General features: G+C 35.4%; 1 protein-coding gene across 1 annotated transcript; it reads right to left on the reverse strand.

Annotated features, from left to right (window-relative positions):
- Positions 1–6,928: 6,928 nt before the first annotated feature.
- On the reverse strand, positions 6,929–9,789 carry LOC104088240 (uncharacterized). Its single transcript, XM_009592885.4, has 3 exons — positions 8,867–9,789; positions 7,596–8,126; positions 6,929–7,470 (listed from the first exon to the last, which is right to left on the reverse strand). Exons 1-3 carry the CDS (start codon positions 9,659–9,661, stop codon positions 7,357–7,359), a joined length of 1,440 nt encoding a protein of 479 aa, XP_009591180.1. The 5' UTR covers positions 9,662–9,789; the 3' UTR covers positions 6,929–7,356.
- Positions 9,790–10,539: the final 750 nt, after the last annotated feature.

The raw sequence follows: 10,539 nt of genomic DNA on the forward strand, positions 1-10,539 counted from the left end.
AGAAAAATTTGGTTTTTTTAATGAATGGATGTTATATAGGGATGTTGTTATAGAGATATTTGATTGTACTTAACTTGGTAAACAATATTTTCTTATTGTTTTTGGATTTGATTTGGTACACCACATCATTTGACACATTGCATGTGTTATGATTTAAGAAGGGATTTTACACAAATAGCCGGTCGAATTCACTGTTTATTTTTTCTAGCCAGCATATATAAATTATACATAATTAACACATATTATACATAGATTATAAGGTAGATATCACTAGGCGTTGTGGCACTGTTGTCATCTAAGTAGTCGTTTAGTTGGAGGTATTAGATAAAATAATGCAAGCATTAGCTTTGTGCATTACTATTCCCTTGTTTAGTATATTTTTTCAACCTATGTATAACTAATACAAGTATTAGATATACATTCTATTTGGTATTATCCTATGTATAACTAATACATGGCAAACTATGGTATTAGCAATGCAAGGGTTATTCATACTTGCATAAAAATGGTTAAAGACATACTTACCCCTCAAAACCTGCCCCAAATACTTTTCGCCATATTTTGGAGGATATTTCTATAAATAACCAATCTTTTTAGAAATTATGCAATGCTTTAACACACCAAACCAAACCGTAGATACGAAATAATTCCAGCATAACTAATATAGGTATAACTAATCTCAGCATTATTAATACCAACATTACTAATACACCATATTCAGCATTATTCTAATCAGAGGCGGAGCCAAGATTTGAACCTTATGGGTTCGGGATTGTAATCCTTTCAAGTTACTGAGTTCTAAATTAATAAGTTTTACATATCTAATGAATTTCTTAAGACAAATACATGATTTGAACAAAAGCTATTGGGTTCGGCCGAACCCGCATCCGGTACTCTGCCTTCGCCCCTGATTCTTTTACCTCCTACCAAACGACTCCTAAAGGAACTATTAAGGGCGTTTACTGATGCCAACTTTTTCCATTGGAAATGAGTAAGTAACTCATTATTCATTAAAGAAATTTTAGCAATATACTATGAGTTTCTTTTCTTGGCTAGGTTGTCCCGAGAACACTTGAGCTCTACAATTAGTAGTTTCAATGGTTGTGACGATACGATAGGTTGTTTTGAGTACTATCTCCCTTTTCTGTGTTTCGTGACTTTTCATAACTCAATTTGATGACTTATGACTTGCATGTGTGGTCCATATCGATTTCCGAAAAGCTTATATGTATAATTTTAAAGAAAATATGATTTTTGACTTCAAAAGTGACTAGAGTTAACCATGGTCAATATTTTTGGTAAACGACCTCGAATCGGTATTTTGACGATTTGGGTAGGTTCATATGATATTTTTGGACTTGTACGCATGTTTGATTGGGGTCCCAGGTGACCCGAGGCCGTCTCGACACATTACATGAAAAATTAGGAAAACAAATGAGTTTTGAAGTTGAAAATCTTGAGTTTTAATGATCAAATCTTGATATTTGATGTTATTCTGATAATTTGAGCTAGCGAGCGAGTTTATATGATGTTATTACACTTGTGTAAATGTTCAGATTGGAGCCCGAGTGGCTCGGATGAGTTTCAGATGTGTTTTGAAACAGTTGAATTATAACTGGTGTTTTGAACCTGCAGGCCTCGCATTTGCGAAGACCTGTTCGCAATTGCGAGCCTCGCATTTCCAATGTAAGGCTCGCATTTTCAATATGAAATTGGGGACTGGGCACTTCTCATTTGCGAAGTTTGTATCGCATATGCATACATGGGGCTTTGCATTTGTGATTAGGCAGTTGCATTTGTGACACTGTGGATTGAAGGGGCACCTTCGCATTTGCGGACTGCCCAGGGTTCTCATTTGCGAGGATTTCATCGCTTTTGCGATAACAGGGGTCTCAAAAGCTGTCCGCTTTTGCGAACATCGCAATTGTGAAGATGGGTAAAGGTTGGGAATTTCGGGACTTAACTCATTTTACACTATTTTTGAACTCTAGACTCCATAGAAATGATTTTAGAGAGCAACTTATTTCCAAATTCATAGGTTAGTAACTTTAACTTGTTTTCAATTATTTTTTCATGAATTTTATCATCAAATCTAGTAATTTCAAAGTAGAAATTGGGGGTTTTGGGCAGAATTTAGAAATTTTATGAAATTGACCTCAAATTGAGCTCTAAATCACATATCCAAGTTCGGGGGGGGGGGGGGGGGGGTAAATGGGTAATCGTAATTTGGTCCTAATTTTGGATTTCGACCACGTGAGCCCGGGATGACTTTTTGTTGACTTTTTTAATTATGTTAAATATTGAGCTTTTTTCATTTGAGGGTAGATTCTAAAGTGTGTTTTGACTTGTTTGAACAATATTTGACTAGATTCGATTGGTTTAGAGGCTTGTTCTAAAGGAAAAGCCGTGTTGGATTATTGATTGTGTTCCGAAAAGAGGTAAGTCTCTTGGTTAACCTTGATTTGAGGGAAATAGGATAAAATCGAGTCTATTTGCTATGTGAACTATGTGTTGGGGGCGGCGTACATGCAAGGTAATGGGTGTATATGCGTTGGCCATGGGATAAGCATGCAGGTAGATTTAGCCTTATTTGTGCCATATTATTTATGTATTATGTTTCCCATACTTAAGATAGATTGTTTAATTCTTTAATTACTCGTATTCATATTATTTATTTTGTTGAGATTATTGTGATATTGGGTATTGAGATCGTGAAATTTGTTGATTGGTTGTTGGCACTAATTGTTGAAAGATTCTCTTATGACGAGTTACGTTTAAATACTATTGTTGATATTGAATTTACTTCCCACCTTTCTTGGTACTGTGTTGTTTGTGATTGTTTGGTAAGGAAGAGTGAAATGCACAAAGTGATTGTGTTGCTGTGCTTGTGAAGAAGGCTGATTATGCACGAAGGGTGTTCCCTTGCCTTATTATTATATTGATATTATTGCTTGAGTGAACGTGAGGATAAAAAGTTGATATTATATTGATATTTTAGACAAGAGTGGGTTGCTCTAGTGGTAAGCACCTTCCACTTCCAACCAAGAGGTTATGAGTTCGAGTCACCCCAAGAGCAAGGTGGGGAGTTCTTTGAGGGAGGGAGCATAGGGTCTATGGGAAACAGCCTCTCTACCTCAGGGTAGGGGTAAGGTCTGCGTACACACTACCCTCCCCAGACCCCACTAGTGAGATTATACTGGGTTGTTGTTGTTGTTGTTGAACGTGAGGATAAAGCACGAAGGGTGATGGAGTGTAATTGCTTTAATATTATAATGTGAGGATAAGAGTAAAATCATGAAGGGTGATGCCATGCAACTGTTTTTGCATTATATGTGAGGATGAGAGTAAAAACACGAAGGCTGATGTCGTGCAAATTTATTGATTTCATTGTGATTTACTTTGATATGCAAAATGTGGACTTGACTTTATGGTTTCGCTATTTACTTTTGAAAGAGGTTTACTCTGTGTTACTTTACTATATGTTATTGTTTGTTGCCCCTTTACTCGTATAATTGTTATTCCTTTTATATGTCCCTATCCTGTTGATATATTCGATTCTTTACCTATTATTTCGTTGTTATTTGATATATAATTGCACATATTTATTGTAGGTGTCTTGTCTTATACTCTACCTCGTAGGGGTTAGACTCAACACTTATTGAGTACATTGGGTCGGTTGTACTCATACTACACTTCTACACTTCTTTTGCATATCCGGATATTGGTACCAGTGGAGTCCCGAGAGGTGCGTAGTGGATACCAGACAGTGATTCGAGTTAGAACTGCATTCTATTCCCAAGCCTTAGTGTCACCTTCCTATTTCTATTGTGCTGTTTCCAATTTCCGGATAGTGTTGTATTTCTTTCAAAATATTGTACTTAGTATACTTTAGTAGCTCATGTAGTCGTGATTCCACATCTTGGGATGATTTGCGTAGTTGTTGGTTTTAGACGTATTACGTTTATCTTTGAATTGCTTTTACGCTATGTTAAATTCTTGTTATTAGTCATTTATTGCAGTTCTTTCGTATTTTACTGTTGTGTGTTAGCTTGCTTAGCAAACCGCGCTAGGCTCCATCATGACCCCGATTAGTTAGAATTTTAGGTCGTGTCAAAGATCCATAGCTATTTAGACTTAATTAGGGATACCAAACTATCATGTTAAAGTTGCGGAGTGAAATTAACAAAAACAATGTACGGGTTATGGTTTTTTGGAAGAAAAGGGAACTAAACAGTTATTTGTATGGTTGTCTATAATAGGTTACTACCGTGATACTGACATAGACATCAAGTATTAGTATGGGCAGCCCAGTGCACAAAGTATTCTGTATTCACATAGGGTCTAGGGAAAGGTTGTATACCAAGGATATAATGTAGATATCCTACCCTAAGTAGTGACTTTCTCGGCTCGAACCTATGCCTATAGGTAACACAGAGACAACTTTATCATTGGTCCAAGGCTTCCCTTCAACATAGACATTAAGGCAGATTTAAAATTTAAACTCAAAGATCTACCATTATTCATTACTTTTATACAACAATAACAATAACAACAACAACAACAACAACAACCAGTATAATCCCACTAGTGGGGTCTGGGGAGGGTAGTGTGTACAAAGACCTTACCCCCTACCCTGGGGTAGAGAGGCTGTTTCCGATAGACTCTCGGCTCCCTCCCTCCAAGAACTCCCACCTTGCTCTTGGGGTGACTCGAACTCACAACCTCTTGGTTGGAAGTGGATGGTGCTCACCACTAAAGCAATCCACTCTTGTCGATATTCATTACTTTTATATGTATAAAAAATAATCTAAAAGGGTAAAAAATAGCCGATTTAATAAATGCCCGAGTCATTAAACTGCTAAAGGTTACTTGGTTGTGCCAGGATAAACTAAACAATGAATCTCTCAGTCTCATATTTTCATGGGCTAATTTTGCTACCTGCCTACGTGGCTTAGTGGGAGAAGAGGATCAGATCATTCAATTGATTCTCTATAGAACCATAGAATCTAGGAGTCCTTTTTCATAATAATAGGGCACAATGATCTCTGGGCCACCTAAACTTGCATCAGATTTTAAAGCCGATATTAAAACTCTCATTTTTTCCGACGTCATATTCTCAGACTATTTATTATTTGACAGTTGTTCATATTCTATTTTTTCTTCTTTTCCCTTCTTTTATTCTTCACCATAGCCCTGCCAGAAGAACCTCCCCCGCTCAGCCACCATTTCTAATGGTAAAAGTTCAAATCCGATCTATTCAAAGTGGGACTTCATAATGTCAAAAAAAATCAGATTCGAAAAAATACCAAGAAGAAAGGAAAAAAATCAGAGTCCAAATTTGAAACCTAATGTCAAAATAAAAGAAAAATCACTACAACTTCAAGAAAAATTACTCTTCTCCTATTCAAAGCATTTTCTAACCTTTTGTAAAACTAGAAATAATGGGTATGATTGGATCCCATTAATGCAGTGAAAATCGCTGTCCCTTCTGTCTTTTTTTTTTGTGTTTGGCTGACAAAAATTATGCCCAAATTTACACTTCGATGTGATATATTTCAAGCTTGATTGTTGATAATTTTATTCTCTTTGTTAAAATTAGAAGGAGCATATACAAAAAAAAGAAATGGCAAAGAAAAAAATTAAACTGCTTGACTTCATTATTGTGGTAGAATAGATGGGGGGAGAGGGAAAGAGGAGGTGGGAGTTTGGTAGGGAAGACGAGAGAGGTGGGAGGGAGGGGAAAAGAGAAGGGGAAAGGGAAAGGTCTTTTTTTTCTCATTTATATTTTATTCCGATTCTCATATTTTTTTAATATGAGAGGTTGTGAGTTCGAGCCACCCCAAGAACAAGATAGGGAATTCTTGGAGGGAGGGAGCCGGGGGTCTATCGGAAACAGCCTCTCTACCCTAGGGTCGGGGTAAGGTCTGCGTACACACTACCCTCCCCAGACCCCACTAGTGGGATTATACTGGGTTGTTGTTGTTGTTGTTGTTGTCTCATATTTTTTTAATAAAAACAATACTATGCACGTGCCTTGGCAGCGTGATTTGTACACAATTTAGCCATGTCAGCTGTGCCACTTCCACGTAGGCATAATCAACGGTCAAATATGTTTATTAGTATCTATTCCGTCAAGTTGGAGTGTTCAAATGAAAAAAGTGCAAATTCATGTACTGGCTTTGCAAACGGCTACATGTTTAAGTGGCCACAAGGCCATTTGGCCAAGCTTCTTTTAAAGCAAAAGTGCTTTCTTTGGTTAAAAGTATTTTTTTAAAAAAATTAAGGTGTTTGACCAAACTTTTTAAAGAAAAAAAAGTGCTTTTGAGGAGAAGCATAAACAGTTTTTGAGAAGCAGAAAAAAAGTAGTTTCTCTCGAAAAAATATTTTTTTGAAAAGCACTTTTGAGAAAAATACACTTATAAGCACTTTTTAAAAGCTTGACCAAACACTAATTGCTGCTCAAAAGTACTTTTCAAGTTAAATAGCCAAACACAAACTGTTTCTCACTAAAAGTACTTTTTTTAAAAAGCAAAAAATACTTGTCAAAATAAGATTTTAAAAGCTTGATCAAACATGCTATAAGACATCCTTAGTTTAGCAGATTTCTTTTCCAGAAATAGAATGAAATACCTGCTGAAAGACTCAATCAGCCTAACACGTACTGTATATTTAAAGTTCATAAAGAAAGAAAGCTGATTCGCCCTATATCTTCAGCCATTATAGTATGCCAATTGTGGTGAAAATTACTGTAGGAAATTGTTCCTTCTGAAAGGTAAAGTACTTATTTGATAAGAAAATCCAGATTGCACAATTGCAGCAAGTGGCAAAGGGTCAGAGCTCAAACTAATTGACCATATACAAGCCTCACATATTGGTGTTTGATTATACACAGCTAATGGTGCAAGTTATTGAAAAAATGCATGTCCACTTATGTAATAACTGAACCCACATTAAAATAAGAAATGTTGAACAAGTTACAGTCAAATTTGAGATTTTTCTTTGATTAACTCCCAAGTTTCTTCACATGTGATTGCTAATACACATTAAGTCTGAACATGTGCATAGTTTTCTAATTATAATTGTAATTCATTTTCCTCAAGTGCAATCCGATCCTAGTTAAATTTCCTAAGCTGCTTTCCTGAATCTACTTCACAAGCAAAGGAGTAGATTTATGCTTAGAAATAAAGCGAAATTGTAGTGGGGGCATCTTGGCCTAACCGGCGATATCTTCTGTGGTGAAAATCGTTGATCCCATCACCAATTTGCCATCAACAAAAGTTACTGAATTGTTTTTGCCTTCCTTGCAGTAAATATCGACAGTTGCATCTCTGCTAAATGCCACAGCAATATATAGCACTAAGGGTGTATGTAAATTAGTTCGTCTTCTTTGCATTCTCTTATACCTATTTCCATCACATTACGAGATGTTGAAGGCAATACATCACAACACTGTCTTCTTGGTGATAGCAACTGTATATGTCATCAGACCAAATGTTTCACAAATTAAACTTAAAAGGGTACTTAAAAGAGTAATTAATTAATAATCTCAACTTATATAGGCTAAAGTTGAATAATAAGCTCGAGAGAAATAGTACCTGTTTCTTGTCAAGGTCTAATTTTTGAGAAGTCACTCTGATTTCTTCTAGTTTTCTAGGTGAAACCATATTGATTGTGCAATTCTCAGGGGTCTTCTTCTTATAAATGGTCTTGATTCCATCACTTCCAGAGGAGACATTGTCTAAGAAATAAACAAGTTGTCTTTTACATGGATCAGGTTCATATGGCCTTGTATCAAGGTCATAATGTCTAGCTAAATCACCCTTTTGCCATGGAAAATAGCTCTCTTGTACGCGCTGAGCATCCGGCAAAAAAACATGGTAGCCGAAAACTTGAACAGCGTATCCCCAAGAAACTGACACTGTCCATGTAAACCAACGATCGTAGCATACTGTTTGCTGCAAAATGCGGTGTGGATCGAACTTTGCAGCGTCGTACAAATGCTCCAGAGCTTTCATTTTTGTCATATTGGGGAATATGGCATCGTTCATCTCCATATGATGGAGGGATACCAAAGGTCTAATGGTATGTGCTGCTAACATTCCGAACATATTTCCTCTTACATCCAGCTGGTATTCCAAATTCCAGAAAAAAGAGCAAAACAAGTTTGTGTCATGTACATTTTAGCATCTAGTGCAAAGGAAGTTTTCAATCGCCTAAAGGCAATTTTTTGAGAGACAGAGCGTGATCTAAGCTTAACGAAAAGAGTTTAACTTATATGTAATGACAGAGTATATTTTTTGTTTATTCAATCAGGTCAACACCTATAGTAGCAGGTAACTATTTATAACAGATATAACATGTTAACATAGACATAGAGTAAATGACATGTTATAACCGCTTAAATATTACACAAGATATAAAATTACGCGCCTAAGCTCTTTACAGTATCGGCATGGAAAATATTCACACAACTAAATCACTTATAACATAATTTTATAATAAGTATTATTCCAATTGGTAACCTTGTAAAGATAGTAACTTCTTTGCTATCACAAGTTTTCTACACAAATAGTATAGAATATCTTTATATTGTCAATTATATTTACACAATATTAGCTTCTATGAATTTAGCCCCACTAAAAATATTACTCCCACCGTCCCATAAAATGTTTGACTGGACATGCATGAATTTTAAAAAAAATGAAAGAAACACTTTTGAAATTTATGGTCCAAAATAAGCTATAGAAATATATATAGCTATAAATCATTACATTAAGCGTTAAACAAAAATTTAAAGTTAAATAGTTACTAAATAAATAAATGTATCGTTCTATTTTAGGCCGACTAAAAAAGAAATGTCACATACCTGGTGGAAACCGGGCTCATGTGTTAAGCCAACACCAAGCTCTGCCAAACAGGAATAAATCCTAGCATCACTCCCAAAAAGGTGAGGGTACCTTTCTATGCATGCATCAAAGACTTTACCAAGAACTTTAGCCAAAGGATAGCTTATAGCAATGCCAGCTCCACCAAATGCCATTTCATAGGAAAAAGCCTTGTTCATTAGAAAATGTTCAGAATTCGACCCTATGTAGTACCAAAGCCCATGGTCATATTTAGAAAGTGTTTTCACCAAATTGTCTGGAAAAAAAACAGTGTCATCATCCCCAAAAACATACCACCGCACATTTGAATGATTTAATGCCACCGTTTCAGTCACAACTCGTGCCACACGAATTGCTGATGGTGTTCCCCCTCTAAACGTATATTTAAATCTTGATGTGTCCCCAGAAATGCAAATCGGAGGTAAAGAATCATTTTCTGTAGTATTATTTGTGTAATTCGATGGCATTTTTTCAAGAAAAACACAACCCCTCATTTTTGAACCTGCCTTCCACCACATTTTAACTAATTCTTTCCTAGTAGACCATGCTTTCTCGTTAGATGCAATTCCAAATACAATATGTTCAAGATTTGTATCTGATAATAATGTTGAATCATTTTGAAGCGAAACTGAAGTGTGGAGTAATTTGGTGTTAGGGCCATTAAAGTTGAAAAAGAAAAGGTAGATTATACAAACAAAAGAGGTGATCAAGATTATATTTTTGACCCCATTGGAGCAATATTGGGTTTTGTTGTTTGGTAATTTAAAAGACTGCATTTTTTTTCTGAGGGAAAATGGAGGAAGGAAAGAAGAGAGAGAGAGGTTTGTATTGGATTTAGTATTATCGGTGTTATGAAGAGAGGTGGCAGAGTTTGGAGTTAGAGGCCATTCTTAAGACCGGAAACCTCGCCCAAAGCAGAGTATGGAATTTTGACTTTTCTTTTGGCTTTTAAAAATCAGTTGTAGCTACACGTGTTATATGGACTACAAGTTCAACCAATTATGTAATTAAGCAGTAAAGAACAGAATAGAGTATATATGATGTAATTAGTAGAATGTAACGTTTAGTTATCGTCATCTGTATATTATTTTTCGAATAGAATAAGAGGTGTCCTAGCGGTGGATCTGAGTGAAGGAAGCTGACGTAAAAACTTACTGCAATTGCAAGATGAGAATTGTAAATAATAAATGACTAATTAAGAAAGTCTGTGCATGAATTAAAGATTAAGAAAAGCTGTATTGGTGTGTGTTAATTAAGGACGGCATAGTTAGATGATAAATCACGTAAAGGTATTAGGGATGTACCTTAATATTCTGAAAAGGTTGTATGCGTGCCCCTTTCCCGCTACTAATTTTGTTTATATCGGTTAGTTTGATTACAAATATAAATGGATTATAATTTCAGAACAAAATGAGAATTATTTTATTTTTACTGAATGTTTTATTCCGGTAAAAGTAATTCCGAAATTTTATATCATTGTAATGTTATTTTTATACCACACTTTAAGTGAGATAACAATCTCGAAATTATTAAGTCCGTGTTAAAAATAATAAAAATGTTCAAAAGCTTTTCTCCCAAAGTCTTTTAAGAAAGCCAAGGTTAAAATTAAAAATATATGTTTATCTAGTATAAACTTTAAAACCAAGCAAAAGTC

This window comes from Nicotiana tomentosiformis, chromosome 5, assembly GCF_000390325.3.
Source record: "Nicotiana tomentosiformis chromosome 5, ASM39032v3, whole genome shotgun sequence".
In the NCBI taxonomy this organism is placed as follows: domain Eukaryota; kingdom Viridiplantae; phylum Streptophyta; class Magnoliopsida; order Solanales; family Solanaceae; genus Nicotiana; species Nicotiana tomentosiformis.